General features: G+C 36.2%; 1 protein-coding gene across 2 annotated transcripts in view; it reads right to left on the reverse strand.

Annotated features, from left to right (window-relative positions):
* The window catches only part of Adamtsl3 (ADAMTS like 3), a 321518-nt gene that overhangs the window by 194361 nt on the left and 104658 nt on the right, over positions 1-22499 (reverse strand). For both annotated transcript variants that reach the window (XM_071608576.1, XM_071608575.1), the window contains exons 5-6: positions 9748-9793; positions 2095-2331 (exon numbers count right to left, since the gene is read on the reverse strand). In XM_071608576.1, coding sequence (XP_071464677.1) covers positions 2095-2331; positions 9748-9793 — 283 coding nt within the window. The remainder of the gene's footprint in view (positions 1-2094; positions 2332-9747; positions 9794-22499) is intronic.

The raw sequence follows: 22499 nt of genomic DNA on the forward strand, positions 1-22499 counted from the left end.
AATTACAAAAAAATAGAGCAAAATTCAGTCAATGTGAAAATGGTAACTAACTCATCAGAGAAAATCCACAAAACCAAAAGTTGTTTTTTAAGAGTTTTATATAATTAATATCTTATTAGTCAGCCTCTAACTAGGCTAAGAAAAGAAAGAGAGGAAACAACATACTATTATCAGAAATTAAAGCAGAAACATTGTTATAGATCAGAACCATGAACACTAAAGAAAGAATAAAAGAATATTATGGGCAAATCTATACCCATAAGCTCATAACCCAGGTGTTGGACTCACATCTTGAAAAACAGAATCTGCCCACAATCACACAAGAAAAAAATAGACAAAGTAGGTCCATGTCAAAATAACTTAACCAATAATTAAGTACCTTCAAAAACAGAAAATACTGAACCCAAGTGGGTTTACCACTATATTCAACCAAATTCTTCAGGAAGAAATTTTACCAATTCTTTTTTTTTCTTTTTTATTTTTTAGATGTAGATAGACACAACACAATCCCTTTATTTTTATGTGGTGCTGAGGATCGAACCCGGGTCCTGCCTGTGTGAGGCGAGCGCTCTACCGCTAAGCCACAATCCTAGCCCTATACCAATTCTTTACAATCTATTTCAGGAGACAGAAGCAGAGGGAATACTTCCTAACTCATTCTCCTATGAACACATATATAAAGGTCTTCAATAAAACATTAGTAAATCAAACCCAACAATGTATAGAAAGAATTATGCACCACAACCTAATGGAATTTATCCCAGGTATGAAATGTTGGTTATTTAAAAATCAATTAATATAATTCATCACATCAATAGGCTAAAATAAAAAATAACAAATGACCGTATCAAGAGACTCAGAAAAAGGATTTGACAAAATCCATCACTAGAGCATTCATAATTAAAACTCTCAGCAAACTAGGAATAAAAGAGAATTTCCTCAACTTGACAATGAATGTTTATTTAAAAAAAAAAACCCTTAGAATTAACATCATTCTTAATGGTGAGAAAGAAACTAGATACATTCCCCTTGAGATCAGGTACAAGGCAAAGATGCCCCTCTCATTACTACTTTTCAATGTGATCCTGGAAGTCCTAAGCTAATGGAACAAAACAAGAGTTCAAAGCTCCTCTTCAAGTCTGAAAGTCTGGAGTACCTGGCACTTGATGGGTGGTGGGGTTGCTCCCTTGCTGTTATCGTTGCTGCATTTGTTATGAGAATAACTGAACATATGGAAAGCTAGATGCTTGTTATTTTTTTAAACAATTTTTAGAGTTTCAGAAGAAGTTCCTATCATTTTCCTGTGACCCCTACACTGTCTCTGCAGCCAACCGCAGCATCCTCAAATCTCACACTTATTATAAGGGTTTATGTCTCAGTCACAGTCACATGTAACAGAGTTCTGCAAAGTCCATCTGAGAAACCTGCTGGAATGCATTCCTGCTAGGATTTCAGTGAATCCCTGCTCCCAAATACCCAAAACAATGGATTGATTTTAATAAGAGAGACCACCAGTGTTATCCTTCCAAAGCAGTGGTTCTCAAAGTGTGGTCCTCCACCAGCCACATCAGCATCTCCTGAGAACTTGTTAGAAGTGCAAGTTCTTGGGCCCCAGTCCAGACCACTGAGTTAGAAATTCTGGAGATGGGCCCAGTACTCTGTCAACACAAGCCCTCCAGGGGATTCTGATGCCTATTCCCACTGGAGAATCAATGATCAAGAGGAATCACAAGTCATATACTGCAATCATTTGGTTCTCTGTGGGTAAAGTTTACAGTATTTTAAATGATTAAAACATGATTTAAAGGCTAGTGGCATTCTCTAAAATATTTTTACTTTGGGCTGAGGTGGTGGCTCAGTGGTAGAGAGCTTGCCTAACATGTGTGAGGGACTGGGTTCGATTCTCAGCATCACACATAAATAATTAAGAAATAAAGATCCATTGACAGGTAAAAAATATTTTTAAAAAGATTGCCTTTAAAAATAATAATAAAAGCCAATATTTTCCTGCGTGAGCAAAAAGTACAGAAGAAATATCAAGAGGTGTCATGACACATACCCTAATCAGGTACATGGGAGGCAGGTGTGGCTTACCTGACAGATGCCACTGATACACATATCGAGGGAGTCAGCATTGCAACGAGTTCCATCCAGTACTTTGGGTGCCAGCTCCACTACCAGGTTCTGTCCCCGTGCATGACACTTGAGTGCACATGGTGCAGCAGGATCATTATATCGTGGAAGCCATTCATAATAACGCCCCTGATACTGGACATCATTGTAGGCTGAGCACTGTTGGGCTCTAAAGTCTTCTGCATCTGGGGGACAGTCCTGGAGGCAGAGAAAAAGGAACATCACCCTCTGACACATCAACCAGGGACAGGGGCCAGCAGAGGGCTGAGCAAGGCCACCAGAATTTCATAAGACCAGACTCCACTTGCATCTTTACTTGGAAATAACACCTCATTCTTTCATTATTTCCTCCTTTTTAAAAATTAGAAACTGAATCTATAGCTATGAAATTCCACTTGGGATCTTGCAATAATAATCCATACAGGATTAATTAATCCATCATCTCATTCATTCTGATGACTTTTCCACTCGGGTATTTTTGTTTATCAGATAATTAAAGTTTACCATTTTAGGTATCAAATCTTGCCCTCATTTAACAATCTTAGATACAAATTTCCAAGTGCAATATATGGCCTCCTTCTTTTTTGAAACAAGGGAAACTAAAGGCCCTTAATATTTCTAGGTGATTCTAGGTCTTCAGAGAAACACAATTATTATTCATGCTTTCTGGAGTCATTTCAATGGGAAGGGTTATTTGCTCCTAATTTAATCCCAAACTACAGGGCTTTGTGAAACTTGTTATCTTTGTTGTTGTTTAATTCATGTGCCTTTTCTCCCCTGTCATGCCCCCCACCCTTTGCTCTTCACTGATACCAAACACTTGCTTCCACTGGCTGTAGGCTGGGCAGCAGATAATGTCGCTTGTTCAAATTCTGTCTAAAATGAAAACAAGTAAATTGTAGCAAACACTCTAAAGGCACTTTCATAATGATAGTTTATAAAAAGCACTTGGACAAGTATTGATGATTCTGGGGTCTTTTTACTAAATTACTAACTCTTTCCTCTAGGCATTTCCAGAATAAGGTGCTGGATGATAAAAGCGTTGACTTTCCTCATTGAATTTTGGTACACCAAAATTCCTAATTAAAGAAAACAGATACAGAAAAAGGCAATATATTATTTGATCTTTTATTATTAAAATAATTAGTATTCTTTATAAACACTTGGGGAAATAGTTCCAATTAAAAATAAGTAACTTATACATGTATTAAGAATTGTAATGCCAAAAAAAGAGTACATGTATAATGGCATAATTTGGCGTAAACATACTTTATATACAGAGTTATGAAAAATTGTGCTGTGTATGGGTAGTAATGAGTGTAATGTATTCCACTATTGTCATGTATTTAAAAAAATAAATTAAAAAATAAGTAACAAAGATTCCTGTATCTAAATCTTTATACAAATTTTGGTTATCTCCCGAAGACTAGTTTCTAAGTCAAAGAGTATGCTAGTTTTGTGGACTATTCAAACTACTGCCAAATTGTCCTCTATAAAGGTATTATTGCCAGGTTATGTAAGTTCCTTTTTCTCGATACTTCTTCCAAGTTTGTACGTTAATAATTTTTTTAATATTCTTCTAATCAAAAGTATAAAACAGAATTTCATTGCTATCTTCTATATTTTCTTTTTATTATTTAGGTTTAATGTCTTCATGTATGTTTGCTTTTTGTACCAACCCTTCAAAAATTTCCTATTTTATATCCTTGATTCATTTATCTACTGGAAAGTATGTTGTTTATTATTTTAGCAGATAAAACTATTAACTTCATAGTGAGGTTATCAAGTTTTGTCATTTGTGCTAGAAATATTTTTTCCCATTTAATTTTGCTTTTGGTACTTAGTTTATTCTGATGAATGGTATGAGTCAGAAATCTAGCTCTATTTTTTTTTTCTCACTAATAGATACTAATAAATTTTCAGCCAGGATTTTAAATCATACTTTCTCCCCTTTCTACTACTTGACCTTTGTGATTCACCATGTATATGCTTTCAGATTTTGTGTTATTAACTGCCTTGAATCTTGTTTGGAGAGTGAGTAGGGAATACACAAAAAACAACTGACAAACTATCTCCTGGAATTAGTTGTGCTGTTTTGCTGAGAACCCCTCCAAAATACCATTTTGTATCCACATTTTTGTCGTCTTAGGCAGATTAAATTCTGAACTCAGGTCACACCTATGGAAGCAAGTCAAACTGAAGAACACTGGAACCAGATGACTTTTTTCTCTTGAAATGAGGACTTTATCCTCCATCTGGCCATAGACAAGATCAATGATAAAATGACATCACCTCCTTTTCCTCTAGCCACAGCCAGTTTTTTCTGTATCTGATTCTTTGAAACCAAAGAAACATGTGTAAGAGAGCAGCAGGGTGCAGGCAACTCCCCTGCACGTGGCCCCTGACTGACGTTGCCAGCACTCTCCAGACACGAATGTGCTGGCTGCCTCGCTCTGGCCTTTGTTAACCTCCATAACACAATGAAGTTTCAAAAATTAATGAAAGTTAGTTAACAGAAGACAGCTTAGAATGGCAGCTAAGCTTAGTCCCTGCCCAAACTGTAGCCAGGTGTGTGTCCTCCCTGGCCATAGCTGACCACCTGGGAGCAAGTATCTGGCCCATGCCAGGTTAATTTTTCCCCATTTGGAATTGCAACCAAAAGAGCCAGAGCTGAGAAGTCACATGAGTCCAGGCTGGGCTGGCCATTTCTTTTATGAAATGAATATTGAAGCAAACCAAGGTAGTTCCCACAGCAGAGAAGAATGAATTAGATAAGGAAGAAGACGATAAACCATGCATTTCAATAAAAGGGGCAAGTAACCTATGTTCCTTTCTGATTTTTGGCTCCAGGTCTTCAAGGTCTACTTATGCTTAAATTCCATTCTGTAACCACAAATCCATTCAATGAATCCCATTTTTCTAGAGCTCATTTTAGTAGGCTTCTCTGTTCCTTTTGTCAGAGTGGGGTAGGTAGGTAGATAGAGCAAGAGGATGGGAGAGGGAGAATAGTTATGAAAGATCACTTTACCTCAGGAGATGTAAAAACCTCCTTCACCACAAGATACTACCTTCTAAAATTAAAGAAATTGGGTGTGACCACACTAAGGGATTTTCTAACTTTGGAGCATATGCAAATCACTGTTACTGTCATTTTGGTAACTCTAGGCTCACTGTAATATAATTTATAATGCAGTTTTGACACCCCCTCCAAAGCCCCATAGATCCCACTTAGGTACTGATATGAATTTTTCCAACATGGTGAAATGAGCTCAGGTGCACTAAGCCATGGTGGGAAACCACAGTAACCATCCCAAACATAATACATGAGAAAGGAAGCTTCCAAGACCAAATGTAAAAACCTGCCATGTGGAAACCCCCAGGCTGTGTCCTCTCTTAGAACAGCCAGCTCCATGGTCTCTGGGCCTTACTTCCACTTCACTAAGTAGAACTTTAATGCTTATTCTGTGTCACCGGATGAAATCTTTCTTTTGAGAAGATAAGAACTGAGGAAACTATTGCCTTGTAACATTAGAAAATGATGATTGCTGGTGAAGACAGGTTTAAATCTAGATAATGCTTCCTAGTCTGCCAGAGGTTATTAGGGGCGTTCTTTTTTTCTCCACACCATTTAAGCTAGGCAGGTCCGGACTATTTGATAAATGGAGGAAATCATGACCTACAAAGTGTTTAGCCCCTAGCAAAAAAAATACAACGGGATATGGCAGAGTTAATAATTTGATATTCAAATCAGCAAGCACTCCATTATATGATATGGCTTTTGATTAAAGGCAGGAGCCATTACATTAAATACTTACATTAAATGCTTGCATTTACATCATCAGCACTTAAGCCCACCTAGTGCAGCTCAGTTGGGCCAGGCCCCAGCTCAAGACAATCTAGGGGCTCTTGTGTTTTACATGGAGACGAGACTCAAATGCCCAACATTCTTCTCCTTTCCTTTCCCTGAGAAGTATTTCTTAATCAGAGTTAAGTTCAAGGCAGCACTTATTTATTAAATATACTTTATGAGCTTCACCCTAGATCATATGCTATAGGGAACAGGATATAGTCCAACTTTCGCATTCCATGAGCTTGTTCTCTGATCACATCTACATGCATGAAACACATGGAAACGGTGTGCAATTACTGGCATTTGTAGATTTGCAGTAGGAATGAAATAAAGGAAATAAAACTGTTATCCAAGAGTTAAATTATAAAATGAATTAAGAGTTGATAAGGAAAGAACAGACCTGAGATCAGCAAGACCTGACTCTAATCTGATAGACAGAATTGGTACATCTAAAAAAGAATTGTGTCTCAGAGGGAGTAGCCAGTCTGGGAAACACAGAAAAGGAAGAGGAGGCTCAGAGAAGGAAGAGGAAGAAGAAAAGGGGGGAAAGGAAGGGAGGCCGAGGGGTGGAGGAAGGAAGAATGAAAAGAAGAAAGAAGCTGATGACCATTAGCACCCATTCACAGACCACCCTGAAAACAGGGGTCTCCTTACCCTCTTACAACTACAGGAATGTGGACAACTTAAAGAGAGAAGCCAAGGCAGGAAGATTACCTAATAAATTGGGTATTTTTATGCAAGAGAGACAGACCATTACCTAAGAAACTATTTATATAATGGGAATGTATTAAGCTGTAATTTGGACATTGGTTAATGTTTCATCCAGTTAACTAGTGAGTAGGGATCAAAGAAAAATACAGTTTTTGTTGTAAGCAAATTTTAAAAGTTAAATTTTGTGATATTTTTGTATAACAAACGACAAAAATTTCTAATATAAAAACAAACTACCAAGTGGTCACCATAAGCTAGAGTTGGTAAGGAAGACATTGTGGTAAAGTGAAGTCTGAGATGAGATTTACTGGATGGTGAGTTGCAAATAGGCCAAGATATAGGAAACAATATGAGCAAAAGAGAACTAGGAGGGATAAATTTAGTATCCACTAGCAACAGTGCACAGTCTTGTCCAGCAAGGGTGGCAATTGTGAGATGCATAAGAGATACACCTAGTCAACTTCTGAACGCCCCTGTATGCAAGGGAGGGGATCAGAGAACACCAAGATGCAGGCAGGGGACTGACACAGAATAGGTGCCATTTGAGGAGACCAGTGTAATTGCAGGATGGCCTGGAAGGCTGGAGACAGGAGAAGTGGCTCTCTCCTAGAGCAGGAGCAACCAACAGCAATGGAAAGACAAGAACATCTCAAGGAAAAACACAGAATCAAAAGGTATTGGAAACCATGCATAGGATCCATGGTATGAAGGACCTTTAAGGGCCACATCAAATGTTGCCTGTTTTGGGAAGTCCTCAGGGATCCTAGAGAACCCACTGCACGGAGCTAACTACACTCATAAAAAATCATGTTCATGGCTGGGCACGGTGGCGGACTGAAATCCCAGAAACTCAGGAAGCAGAAGGATCACAAGTTCAAAGCTAGCCTCAGAAACTTAGCAAGGCCCTAAGGAACTTAGCAAAACCCTGTATCAAGAATTTTTTTGTGGGGGGGGATGTTGGGGGTTGAACCCAGGGCCTGCACATGCAGAGCAAACACTCTACCAACTAAGCTATATCCCTAGCCCCAAGAAAAAATTTTAAAGTTAAAACATTAAAAGGGGCTGGGGATAGAGCTCAGTGGTAAAGTGCCCCTGGGTTCAATCCGCAGCACCTCCCCCAAAAATACACACACACACTCACACACACACACACACACACATACATATGTTCATGTTACAAATATTCTTGTCAAATTGTGATATATGCTGTATAATTTAACAAATATTTTCCCCTGGCCTCTTCCAGTCTTGCCTTTAATCCTATAAACACAGTATTAAAAAAGAAAAAAAAAACCATGAGTAGTTACTGAATTCACTACTGACTGACATGCATGACTTCCTGGGAAATTTTCCATTTGCTCTGATATACCTGTGATAAGGATAATTCTTTACCTGGGACTTGGTTGTAAGGATATATGCTGAGGTTTATGTCTGAAGATGGCAGTCACCTGGAAGCCAGAGTCCTGCACACAGGCATGTTCTGTTCCTTAATCTTTCAGCCTGAGTCCAAAGCCCCATCTCCCCTGATAGAATGAACCTGGGAGAGCCACTGAACCGCAGCCTGCTGGGGAGGGCAGTGTGGTCCCAGAGCCCTGGTGGAGGCTCCTACTCCTGCTGTTTGAGGCATGGTCTCCTGCAGGTTGGGGATGGAATTTCCTTGTGCTCTCTGAATGCATGTCCCTATGGCATCCAGACTTCAAAACAAACCAAAAGAGCATCTGATTTTTCCTTGAGTGCCTGGAAACTATTGTTTTTAGTGTATTCTGCTGCAGTGGGCAGAATTCTGAAATACAGCAGCCAGAGTCTGTGCTCCTTAAACAGGATCTTCCCTGGGCTAAGATCCACCCAGAGATGTGGGAGTAGGAGACCAACTGGTTTGGAGGGAGGCCTTCATTTCTCCGACTTCTCTTCAGTTGCCTCTCAGAGTTTGTTCCCTATTCTTTCCTGACCCTTGTCCCTTGATAACAGGTCTGTGCTACTGTTCCAGATGTTGGAGTTTCTACAATAGTATCTTAAAATATTCTTCCTTCCTTTACCTCAGCAACTCCAAGGTTTATCTCTTAAAAACTACCAGGCACTGAATGTGATTGTAGACACCTGTAATCCCAGTGACTTAGGAGGGTAAGGCAGAAGAATCACAAGTTGGAGGCCAGCCTCAGCAATTTAGCAAGATCCTAAGCAACTCAGTGAGACCCTGTCTCAAAATAAAAAGCAAAAAGGGAGATGTGGCTCAGTGGTAAATGTCCCTGGGTTCAATGCCTAGTACAAAAAAAAAAAAAAAAACAAAACAAGCTACCATACTTTAGTTACTATTGTCTAGAATATTACTTCATCATCTAACAAAGCTTAAGAAAAACCTAAATCTCATTCAGATGATCTCTCCAGATTCTCATAACTCCCTTTAAATTCCTGTTATTTTGATTTAGGTATGTGTCACCAAAAGGAAACACTCTGAGTGGAAAACAAGATCTGTTCCTTCTGATGTTTACTTTGCATTTTTATATTTGTAAAGAAAAATATTCTAATTTCTTTTAATGTTGACTGATGTAAAATGAAAGTATGATTATCTAAACTTGTGTGTGGTTTTCTGATGAGTCACCTGAACATATTTTGCAGTGGACACAACAGGTGGTTTGCAATGGCAAAAACAACACTAGACCAATTCAGGTCTGTAGCCTTCCTGTGTGATCTTCAGAAAATAATTTACCCAACTCAGCCTCAGTCCCCTCATTCACATATTTCACTTTCCTATAATGCAGAGACCTTGTGAAGCACTTTGAATTTGAAGGAGTCTAAGGTATTGTGTACTGGTTTCTATAAATTCAGAAATTATTAAATACTGACCAAATTAGATCATGACCTTGAAATGACATAAAAGGGCATATAAGTGGAAAAGATGCTGGATATACAAAAGTTGTTGCCAACTAAAGAAATATTCAAATTTTCTACAAAGGTTATTGAGAGACCATTAGTTTTTAACAACACATATTATAATATTATAACTTAAGAGTTATAATATTTTTGGGATTATATGTTCTGATTATAGGACTTACATGATTGCTACATGTCTTGTAACGAATGTTCTGTCCTTCACAATTCCTAAAGGAAAAAAGAAAAAAAAACAAGAGAAAATAATGACTTTGTCACATAATGGCATTTTTTGTCAGCAGCAGACTATATAAATGAAGGTGGTCCCCCAAAATAATAATGTATAGTGACTTCGTACCCATGTTTGCTTGTGTAAATGCATTCTATGCTGTTTACACAATGACAAAATTGCCTAACACTGCAGCTTTTTAAAAATATTTAGTCCTGTGAGAACAGAAATATTTAAAAAGTGAATCTTGAATCTACATGAAGTGATTGATAGAGTCAGCAATATACTCACTACGTGTACTTTCTGATGATTATATTTTTACTGATCATAAACAGAACAGGTAAAAAGTAATGTACCTATTATGGTTTGGGTATGAGGTGTCTCCAAAAAAGTACTGTATTGATATAGGAATATTCAAGGTGAAATTATTGGATTATGAGAATTGTAACCTTAGCTATCCATCCTACTTGGAATGGACTGACTGGGTGGTAACTGTGGGCAGGTGGGCTACAGCTGGAGAAGTCCTAGATGGGTTCATCTTCCCTGAAGCACCTGTAGCTTCCCTGTGGCTATGACCTAAGTAGCTTTTTTCTGCTACACACTTACACCATGATGCTCCTCCTTACCTTGGGTCCAGAGCAACAGTCAGCCAATCATGGACTAAACCTCTGAAACCATGAGCTAAAATAAACTTTCCTTCCACTAAGATGTTTTTGTCAGGTATTTTGGTCACAGTGATGCAAAACTGACCAACACAGTACCAAGTAGTCTCAAGATAGCCAGGCGCAGTGGCACACACCTATAATCCTATCGGCTCAAGTTCAAAGCCAGTCTCAACAAAAGCAAGGCATTAAGCAACTCAGTGAGACCCTGTCTCTAAATAAAATACAAATTAGGGCTGGGGATGTGGCTCAGTGGTCAAGTATCCCCGATTTCAATCACTGGTACCAAAAAGAAAAAGAAAAGGTCTCAAGGTGGAAGATCATTCATCCCAAATCACTCCAGCAATTCCAATATTTTTGGAATTTAATCTTCTAGCATTTCCGTCATGATTTATTTGCAGAGTTGAAAATCACACTGTGAATTCAGCTTTGGATTGGTTTTAATCTAATATTATAAATACTGATAATGCTTAGGGAAAATTCCTTTAATGATTACATAACCATCCATTATACAGACTTCATTTTGTTAGTTTTGAATTAAAATTTCTGAATTCTGGTAAAACACAAATAACATAAAATTCATCATCTTAAGTGTATAGTTCAGTATGTGTTAAGAATATTCACATTGAACAGATACTACCGCTTATAATGGTATTACTTCTTTGTTTCCTTCTTTTACAATTTACACACAGTAAAACTCACTTTGGGGAGTTATATAGTTTTATGAGATTTGACAAACACATGCTGTATAGGAACTACTACCACGATCAATATTTGGAACAGTGCTGTCATTTTTAAAGATGCCTCGTGTCACCCCTTCATGGTCCATCTCTCCCCACTCAGTTCCTGGCAATCACTGATTTGTTTTCTGACCCCAACATCAAGACTCTTGCAGGATGTGATATCAATTGAATCAATAGGAAGCTACAGTGAGTAGCTTTTCAAGAAGGATTCTTTTTTAGCACAATACATTTAAAATTTATTCTTGTTGTGTATATCAGTAGTTTGCAACTTTTTAAATGCTAAGTATTATTCTGTTGAATGCATGCCCAAGTTTTTATTCCGTATCTGCATATTTGAGTTGTTTCCAGTTTGAGGCAATTATGAAAAAAACTGCTAAAAACATTCACATACAGGTTTTGTGTGAACATAAGCTTTCATTTCTCTTGGGTAAATACCTAGAAGTGAGATTACTGAGTCTGCTCTTGTTTATGTAATATAAAGATGCTTTGCTAAACATCTTTATGTTCCTGTTTTTGTTCATACGTAGAATATATACCTAGAAATGGATGACAAATTTTAGTCCCTTTGAAATTTTTCTAATATCTGAGCTTTAAACTATTGGTTGGCTGAGTATTATTTAATTGGTTGCTTTCTCAAGAAGTATATGTGACTGGTATATTAATGAACCTTTTATTTCACATAGAAAAGAAAATTCAGCAAGATGTGATATTCTATTTATATGATTCTTTCCCTCGACACTGTAGGCATGCTGCACTGACCACTGACCACTGTGGCTTCCAAAGAAGTCTGATTTTTATTCTTTTGCACATGTGCTTTATTTTTCTGCCTGGAAGCTTATAGTTTCCTTTTGTTTTGTTTTGTTAGCATTTAAAGTAAAAGTTATATTCAGGATATATCTAATTATGATTCTTTCCATCCATTTTGACTGAAAGTGGTGAGCCCTTTTGAATGAAATACTTCATTACCAAAAATGTATGTGTTTTAAAATAAATGGGAATTTCTCAATGCATATTCATAAAGCTATTTCTTCACTACAGTTTAATAAAAATGTACTTTTATTCCCAGCCTCTGATTTTCAATGATTGCTCTTTTTTCCAGAATTGTCTGTAATTCTGAGGTGAGTTCCCTCTGGACATTTGTTTTCTTTATCATCTTTGCATGATTTTCTCTTACTTATGTTTAATTCCTTGTGCCTTTTCTTGTGTTTCCAAGAAATATATAGATATACTTCCTCATGCCTGATTTTATTTCCCTGTAGTGATTATTTTGTAATTCATGGTGTTCGATACTTTTTGGTTCTGATTTTCACTTTTCTGTCTTTGCAGCCCTTCTCACACTTGCCCTGTCCATTGACAATTCATATCTCCTCACTTTACATTTTGTCCCACTTGAAACATGTACCCCTTAGTGTCCTCATGGCTTGTGTTTTGGGGAGATGCAATCCTAACTAGTTTGGGAGAGAGGTTTGGGAGTGAATTAAACAGCAACATGGCTGACTCCAAAAGCATTGCCCTAGTGGTAGTTAAATGTCTCAATCTGAAGACAGTCAGGTCCAATTAGCTGCTCCTTCTCAAATTCCCACCTTCTCAGATTATGACAAGTGGGTTGACAAAGTCTTCATATTTTATAACATGTTTTGGCCTGTCCTAGGTATACTTTTCTGAAATTTATTAAAATCTTAATGAGACTACATCAAATTTTAAACACTCAAGGTGCACCAAAGTGGGAGGCTGGCAGGAAAACCGGTGAAGAAGTCTCTCTCCTTGTCAAAGGGAAATGACTCAATTCTGCTGGGAGCAGCAGCTGTGCCTGTGGACAAGCTCATGCACTCAGGAGATGTATTTCATTCTACTGTTCATGTGCGGAGAAAAGAAGAAAATAAATAACATGAAAAGTGAAAGGGTAATCTAAGTTACTTGACTTATTTTGGAAACACCCCAATTGAGGAAAACTGCTAATAGATCCTATTACTTCCTGTAATAACTGAAAGCGTTTTGTACCACATTGATTACAGTCCTAAAACATTTGTAATTCCAATTTAAAGGGAAGAGCCAAATTAGACACAGTTAAAGATAGTATTTGAATTGATTAATAATACTGGGATACAAAAATTGTGGAAACATACAAAGAATGGCATTTTCTTTAAAAGTGTTTCAGAACTTCGGGAATAATTTTTGAGATGCATTTGCTTAATTTTAGTTATTTAATTTTTTTTAAAAAAACTATATTTTAAAGAAAGAAACTGAAAATGAAGGGAAAAACATATCCATCAAAGGTATCTAATGGCTATGCCTCAGGATGGCTATGTAGACCACACACCCATGCATGGTCTATATACCCCACAGATACCTGCTGTGTCTTGATTTTAAGCTACTATCCTAGAATCACTAGCTTGCATCTTGATTTTTGAGCCTGAAAATTTAAACCAAAATGATAAGTACATCCTCACTCCAAATCCCAGTACAATTGCATCAAAGTGACATGGGAAAGAAAGTATTTTATATCATGAAATCTCAAAATGCAAAGCACCATTTTGGATGCCTTCCTTCTTTAACACCTTATAGTGAATCTACTAGGTACTAGGAGGCAGATAGGAAGATGCAATGATTATCTCCCAGCTCCCTTTACAAGTCAATAGTAAGGTGTGTTTTTTTTTGTTTTGTTTTTAAAAAACCCAACCACAGGGCCACCATTCTTAATATTATATTTCCCTTTGTCCAACCTAACACACTAAACCCACTGACTGGCCTTTACTGACAGGGCACAGTTTGCTTACAATTCAGTAAGAAAATGAATGACTATTTTATGAAACAGACATAAAATGAAATGCAAGTTATTTTAAAGTTAAGGACATTGGAGTCCTAATTCCCCAAGCAGGAACCTGCCAGCTTATTCTGGAAATAATTCCTTTGGCCCAAATCAACTAAGCTACAGAAATATTACTTGCAAGTTTTTAATATCATTCTAATTACTATATGCAAGAGCTAATGGTTATCAGGAGTATATGAAAATTCAAGAACATCATTTTAAAATTATGTATTTTTTATACATTACAACATTCATAGCACCCTGAAACTGAAGACTTTTGAAGTCATAAATTTATGAATATATAAAAAACATATGTTGATTCCGTGAGGATACATTAAAAACATTAATAAAATTTCCCTAGAGTTCATAGCACTATAATTTATTATATTCACTTGGTGATATATTGACTTAAATACTAGTGTCATAAAGACTGAGAAGCATGTGTTTTGAAGAATAAAAATATATTAATTTTTTTAAAATAGTAGTTAAGTTAAACCTGTGTTTCCCATGGTTGGCACTTGACGAGAATATCAAGTTACACATTTCTGCAAGCGAAAGAGACATTCTGGCTGGTGTATGGTTTGCGGCATAATAGAACCGACTTGAGCATTTAAATGTAATAAAATTCTGAAATGACTTTATCCACAAAGAAATAAATGAGCAAAATAGCTACATTCATCCCTGTCCCTAAGTCATGAATTTAAAGGAGCACACTGATAAGAGAGAAGGCACCAGAATGCTTTCTAAAGCCTGGGATGACTTTTTGTTTGGCTTTGTATGCAATCACCTCCATATTCCATTTCCAAGAAAAACTGACCACAAGTGCTCAATATTTATGAAGATTTAATGGGTCTCTATGGCTGCTCAAGGATAAAGAGGCCCGATAAGCCTTCCAAAGGAAGTAGGTTTCCTTCTAGAAAATTTGAGTACTTCCAAAATCACGGTGAACATGTCTAACATGGGGGTGGGTTAGGGACGATGAAGCTCTAGAACACTTCTACCCTCCTGTTCAATAAAGCTAATTTTGTTTTTATGCAGGAAAATGAAGTTACCCTCCCTATTTCTGAAACATTGTACAAGTGGATATGCTCCAGGTCTGGCCCCAAGCCAGGAACCAAGTTGGAAAAAGGACTTAAACTGCCATCCACTTATCTCACTGTAAATACCACAGAACATAGTATTCTCTCACTTAGTTTTATATAAAGTTATATATCTAGTTCTGTATGTTTTTCTTTTCTGGGGTGGGGACATTTAATATGTTTTCCAGCTTCATATATTTGTTTAAATTAGATGAGCTCAGATAGAAGGCAAATGTGGAGTTCCTCAAGCCTAAAAGCAAACTTCAGAATACAGGTTAAGATTAGAACATGACATAAGTCCTAAAAAATGAAAAATGTAGGCAAGCAGTACTCCATAAATAAAAGAGGCAACTGAGGAAATGGCATCATATCATCTATAATTTCACAGCTTTGATTTTTCAGCTCAACTTTATATGTGACTTTGTGTTCATGGCCTTCTGCAGCCTGATTTTTATTTTTTAATTTTTTTTTTGCTTATCTGAACTCTATTTTTAAGAACCTCCATGTTGACATGTGTAACTTTTAATTTATTTTTATGACTGTATAGAAATCCAATTTATAAAAGTACTACAATTTAGTATCAATTATTTTTATTTATCAATGGATTTTCCTCAATGTCGAAAATTTAAGTTGGTTCCAAATTTTAAAATACCTATAGTTGCACAATGAGCATCATCATCTTAGCCAATTTGCACAAGTTTCTCTGGGACCTATGTTGTGAGCATTATATCTTTGCTATTGAGGATACTCTCAAATTGCCCTCTAATATGGACAAACCACTTTCTGATAACTAGTGCAGAAAGGTTTTCATTTTTAGAAACTAGGCAATATTTAGCTTCTCAAATTTTTAATGTCTTTCCAAGCCTGAAAAATCAGCATATTTCATTTCCTGTTATTTTGCCATATTTTTTTGTTGGTGACATTAATATTTTCATTTGTTTTTGACTATGCAGGTTCCCTTTCTATAAATTTCTGGATTAAATCCTTTGCCTGTTTTTCTACTTGTTTGTTTTTGCTTTTGTTTTATTGGTATATAGAAGTTAGTTAAATATTTCAGATGCTTATTCTTTATAGATTATATACATTGTCAAGATTTTCTCTGCCTCTATGTCTTTCCTTAAGGTTATAGTAGTCTTTATAAGAAGTGTTTACTGCGCTTGCACTTATCAATATTTTCCTTTATAACTATTTAAGATCTTTCTATCTTAGTAAAGGAATATTTCATTACCCAGAGATTTCCTTCTGTTTTTTTCCTAAATATTTTCAAAATTTATTTTTTATAAGTAGACTTTAATCCACTTAGAATTTATTCTTTAAATGGACCAAAACATTTTAGTAGTTTCCTTTGGATTTCAATAGTCATATCTAAGATCCCTAAACTGAATATTTATCTTCCTTTACTGATTTATGATAATATCTTCTATATATTTCAAACTCCTTGATACATATTTGTATTTCTGGACTCTTAAGTTTGCTACTTTGATATATTTGTCCTCATACCACTATTACAAATAAATGTAAAATTTTTAACGTCTGTACAAGTTTCCTATTTTTATCTTTTTCAAAATTGTTTTTATTATCTTTATAATTCCATTATAATTGGAATTACACCCCATTTAAAGATTAAATTAGGGGAAGTCAGCCTTTTATGATGTTGAGATTTCCTATTTGTGTTTATGTTATCTGTCTCCATTTATTTAGTTGAGCTTTTAAAATCTTCCCTAAAGACTGTGTACACCTTTTATTTAATCTATCACAAAGACTTTACATTTTTTTAGTGGTATAAATATTACCTTTTGAAATTTTGCTTTCTAATTAGTTGTTGTTTTCAGTGCTGGGTGTGGAACCCAGGGCCTTGCACATGCTAGGTAAGCACTTTACCATTGAGCTACATCCCTAGCCCTCTATTTAGTTTTTGGTAGTGTAAGAACACAGTTATTTATGTATTAATATTGTTCCCGTAATCTTCAATGAACTATTTTATTAGTATTATAGGAATTCTTGGATTGTCTATCCACATAATCAGATAGTATCTATACAATTAGTTATTTCTTCTTTTCCAATCATAATACTTTCTATTTTTTTTCCTTGCCTTATTACACTGACTAGGATCCTCAGTAATGAATACAAACAATGACAGGCATTCTTTTTATTCTTACATGCACATGATATAACAATATAATTTGACCCATATAATTCCCCAATATTTCTCTTTTATTCATACCTAGTATTAAAGAAAACAGAGTTACATTTTACTAGGAAGGATAATATTGACTATACATTGAGTACACCTCTATTGCTGGTTTCCCAAGATTTTTCTTTTCAGTTGTGAGTAAGCATTCATTTTTATCAGATGATAAAAATCATCAATATATCAATACAGTTAACTGGATGACTTTTCTCCCTTGAATCCTCACTGCTGTACCTACTAGTGCTTACTTATGGCAAATAATTCCTTGCCTGTTATCTATTTTAGGATTGCAAACTTATCATAAGAATGGCTCCATCAGTAGAAATCTTCAGGCAGCCTGACTTGGTAGTCTGTCTCTCTAGATCTGTCCACTACTGCCACTCATCACAGTTACAAGATCACGTTTCATGTTAATATTGTCATTTCAAAGCTTCCACAGGCATGTGAGATAGATAACATTCAACATATTTAACACATACAATACAGACAGGTCAATATATTTGTACCTCAAACTCTTGGGAGAACAGTTCCATTGTTCCAAAGTGGAAAATTTATTTCTAATCAGAATTAAGAACCAAGATATTTAAGTTCCTTATCTCTTGGAATGATACTTTTTTCCTGGTCCATCTGTTTAGTAAGTGTATGGGGTCCCTCCTTTATGTTGGGGCTGAAGTTCCATGCTGCTGTGCTTCACATACACTCAAAACTTGATCTCCTGGATTAAGAAGGAATTAAAACTTAACAGCCTGGGTTCAAGAGACCATCAAACCCCATTTCCATTGACAGGGCAGGCAAGGAAGTAGTTATGCACTTGCTGGTCTGGCCTTCAGTTTCCTCTTTAGTTTTTGACTCTGTGGACTTTCCTTAATTTCTTGTGGGTTCAACTTTACTATTAAATAGATTTATGTCCTACTTTGCCTAGAATTTCTGAGGGTTTTTATTACATTAAAAATCTCTTATATTAAAATAATTATAAATTATTTTAATAATTTAATTATTAATAATTGCAAGAAACAATGGAAAGAATTATCAGATACAGTTAAAGTATATACAATTGCTTCATCATGAGGTTCCTAAAGCTGCTTTTTGTAGCTGTAGCCCCTTCCCTCCACCCAACGCTCTCCTTACCACTAGGCAACTACTAATATGTTTTTCATTCCTATAATTTGTGTCATTTCAAGAGTATTATATAAGCAGAATCATAGCATTCAACTTTTGGAGACTAGCTTTTATTAACCTCATCCTAACTCTCTGGAGAGTCATCCAGGTTCTTTGTGTGTCAATGGTTTCTTTTCATGCTGTGTAGTATTCCATGGCATGGACGTACCACAGTTTAACTATTCACCCAATGAAGGGCATCTGGGTTGCTTCTACTGTTTGGCTCTTATGAATAAAGCTTCTATAAACATTTATACACATTAATTATGTGAACCTATGTCTTCATTTCTCTGGGATGAATGTCCAGGATTACAAGCCCTGACTTATCCGACAGTTGCATTTATTTTTTAAGAAACTACCCATTTTCCGGTGGCTGTACCAATTTGCATTCCAGCCACCTGTGCATAAGTGATCTAGTTTCCCTGTATCCTTGCCAGCATTTCATGTTCTCAACTCTTCTTTTTTCTTTTTTTAGGCAGTCTAATAGGATTGTAAGGTATCTCATTATTGTTTTAGTTTGTGCTTCTTTAATAGCTAGTAATGATGGCCATCTTTTCATGTGCTCACTTGCCTTCTGTGTGTCCTCTTTGGTAAAATATGGGCTCATGGCTTTTATTCATTTCCTAATTACTAGTTTGATTTTTACTTGTTGATTTCCAAGGGTTCTTAATATGCATAGTAGTCTTTAGTCAGATACGCACTTTGCAAATATTTTCTCTCATTGATCTATGCTTTTGTCCTTTTGCCAATACCACTTTTGGTTACTATAGTTACATAATAAGTCCTAATATAAAATAAGCTGATTCTTTTTTTCTTTTCAAAGCTATTCCAAGGTCTCTGCCTTCCCATATAAATTTTAGAATATTCTTGCTCACATCTACAAAAGACATCTTGATGGTATTTTAAGAATTGCATTCAGCCTATAAGTCAATTTGGGAAGAACTGTTAAATTCACTGGGTTGCGTCTCACAACCAATGAACAAGTTATATATCTCCATTTATTCAGAGTTTCTTTCAATTTCGTTCATTAGCAACTTGAAGTCCTGTACATGTTCATACAGATTCAAACCTACATATCTGACATTTTAGAGTTATTATAAAAGGTACTGTACTTTTTATTTTGGTGTCAAAGTTCATCACTAATAAGAGAAATACAACAGATTTTTTTTGTAAGTTTATTCTATATCCAGGACCTTTATGAATCACTTTTACATTCTAGAAGTTACTTTTTAGATTACTTAGGATATTTCATGTGGACAAAAATGTCATCCACAAAGACAGTTTTACTTATTTTCCTTTCTTGACTTAATTACTCAGGGCAGAATTTTCAGCATTCTGTTGGTGGGAGGAGATACCATGCATTGTTCCTGATTTAAGGGAAAAAATATTCAGTCTTTCACCATTAAGTATAACTATAATGCTAGCTGTAAGTGTTTAGGTGTTGTCAAGCTTAGGAAGTTCCCCTCTATTCCTGTTTTTCTGAGAGTTGTTCTTCATAAATTTAATTTTGTCAAATGATTTTTTGCATCAGCTGATATGGGCCTATGATTTTTTTTTCTTCTTCATTCTTAAACTGGCTGGATTACACTGACTAACTTTAGATATTGAACCAGCTTTACATCCCTAGAATAAACCCACTTGGTCATAGTGTACAATTCCTTTTATTTCTGAAGGCTATTTGATAGTATTTTATTAATAATCCTTACATGCATATTCACAAAAAAAAAATCAGTCTTCAGTTTTCCTATTTTGTAAAGCCTTTCTCTGGTCTCAGTATTAAAGTCATACCAGATTCATAAAGTGAATTGGGAAATGTTCTCCTCCTCTTCTATTTTCTGGAAGAGATTGTATGAAATTTTTGTAAATTTTTCTTTAAATGCTTGGTAGAATTCGCCAGTGAAACCATCTGGGACTGGAGATCGTTTAGAAGAGGGTTTTTTATTGCAAACTCAATTTCCGTAAAAGTTGTGGAGGTATTTAAATTATTTGTTTCATACTAAGGATGTTTTTGGACTCCACAGACCACAAAAGGTAAGTCCTATGAGAGCCATGGGGAAGTTTCTAGAAGCAACTCCATTTGTTCTGTAGACTCACAAAAAGCTCCAGAAGTAATACAAAAGACACATCTGAAGTGGGATAAACTTGGGGTCAAAAACAGCAGAACTGGTTGGAAGTCTGTGTGTGGAGCAGCTAGGTCCCAGAAACCCTCTCTTGCTTCAACCAAAGACAGTGCTATCATCTGAAGTGGGTAAAACAGAAGTCTCTGGACTGAGAACTAACTACAATGAAGGGCCAGAGTAATACACTGAGAACAGGGGTTAAACTCAAATTCAGATATTTAATGCCAAGATTCCAGCTTTCTGCCCTCTTGGTTCCTACATGTTGGAATCAGAAGAGCCTCCCTGAGAAATCAGGGTAGTCCCAAACCAAAACCCAGAGACATCATCAGACAACGAGATGGACCAGCACATCTCTTTCCAATTAAGCTCACAGTGCTTTTTCTTAAAGATGAACAAACAAGGGTCACCAGAAGTCACAGAAAAGTCTCTAATGTGAAATAAAGAAATGTTTAAAAAAATAAATAAATAAACAAACAAGCCAGAAAACAGCAATTTGGAAGGAACAGAGTGGAGTTGTCTCAGGAACTTACCAGATGAAGAAACCCCTACGGCTCCCTGGCTCCCCACCTGGAATTTATGTCCTCAGAGATAAAAAAGAATCAGGCAGGGGCAGAATCCTATTTTTAAAAATTCAAGGAAAAGAAATTATCTCAGAAAAAAATAAAGAATACTTAGTAGGAAATATTTAGTAAAATAGTATGAAAATAAGTGTAGGTTGATCTCCCAGAAAGCATGGCAAATGGACAAAGAGAAAATTTGAAGAGCTAATGTTCAAATTATTAGAGTTTCAACAACAACAAAAATAGAGGAAAGAAAAGAATAAATCATCCAAGAAATAATTCAAAACTGAAGGGAGTGAGTTTTCATAGTAAAGGGTCCATTAAGTGCCCAATACCGTGGATAAAAATGGACCCACACCAAGACACGATAGTATGACATTTCAGAACACTGGGGGCAGACAAACACTTTCATATGTATCTAGAGAAGAAGAAGAAAAGAAGAGAGATTCTGAATGCTGTCAGATTTTTCAATAAACACCACTTGGTGTTAGAAGGAGGCGCAGCCACGTCCTTAAATTTCTCAGGGAAAATTATTCCTGCATAATCACACACTTGGAAAAATCATCATCCAAATTTAAGGGGAAAGACATTGTCACATACCAGGAAGTTCCTGGAGAATGTACTCCATAAAAACACGAAGGAACTAAGAGAAAGGAAGAGAGGGGATCAGGAAACAGGAGCTGGAACACCGGAAAGAGCCAAACGACACTAGCAGGAGGTCAGAAAATGAGATTCCAGCCTGCTCCTTGAGTTCCTTGCTAGAGATCAGCTAGTGCAGCTCAAGACCATTTAGAATTCTTCAGGAGACGGTAACAGAAAAGATAGATGTGAATGAAATATGTGAAGTGAAAATTAAAATGATGATTTTTTTTTTTTTTTTCTGAGTAAGGCTCTTTACATTTGCCTACAAATCGACCTTCTTCTTCGACATACCTGCTCTACTTTCCCACACGCTGTTCTCTAAGTATAAAAACCTTTCCTTTCCTGCTCCAAGGTCTTTGCATGTGCTGATCCCAACATCTGATTTGGGGGGGGGCAGGGTCCTAGAACTCAACTCTTCACATGAGTGACCTTCTCTCAACAGTAAATCATTTATCAGTGATTGGAATCATAAGAGCCTCCCTGAGAAATCAGGGTAGCCCTGTACAGAGGGCTTCCCTTACCACCTAATCCCCCCACTTGACACAATTTCTAACTCTATGTAATTTGAAGCTTCCTTTTGTTTATCATCTTTCTTGCTAGACTGTATGAACCATGCAGATAGGATATGCATTAATCAAATTCACAAGTGTTAAAGTCCTTACCCACATCAAAGAGTAGAAAGAGGACTTGGAACTGGAGACCTAGAGGAAGGACTTGTGGAGATTTCATTGAGAAAGTTATGCT

This window comes from Marmota flaviventris, chromosome 2 (genome assembly GCF_047511675.1).
Source record: "Marmota flaviventris isolate mMarFla1 chromosome 2, mMarFla1.hap1, whole genome shotgun sequence".
Lineage (NCBI taxonomy): Eukaryota > Metazoa > Chordata > Mammalia > Rodentia > Sciuridae > Marmota > Marmota flaviventris.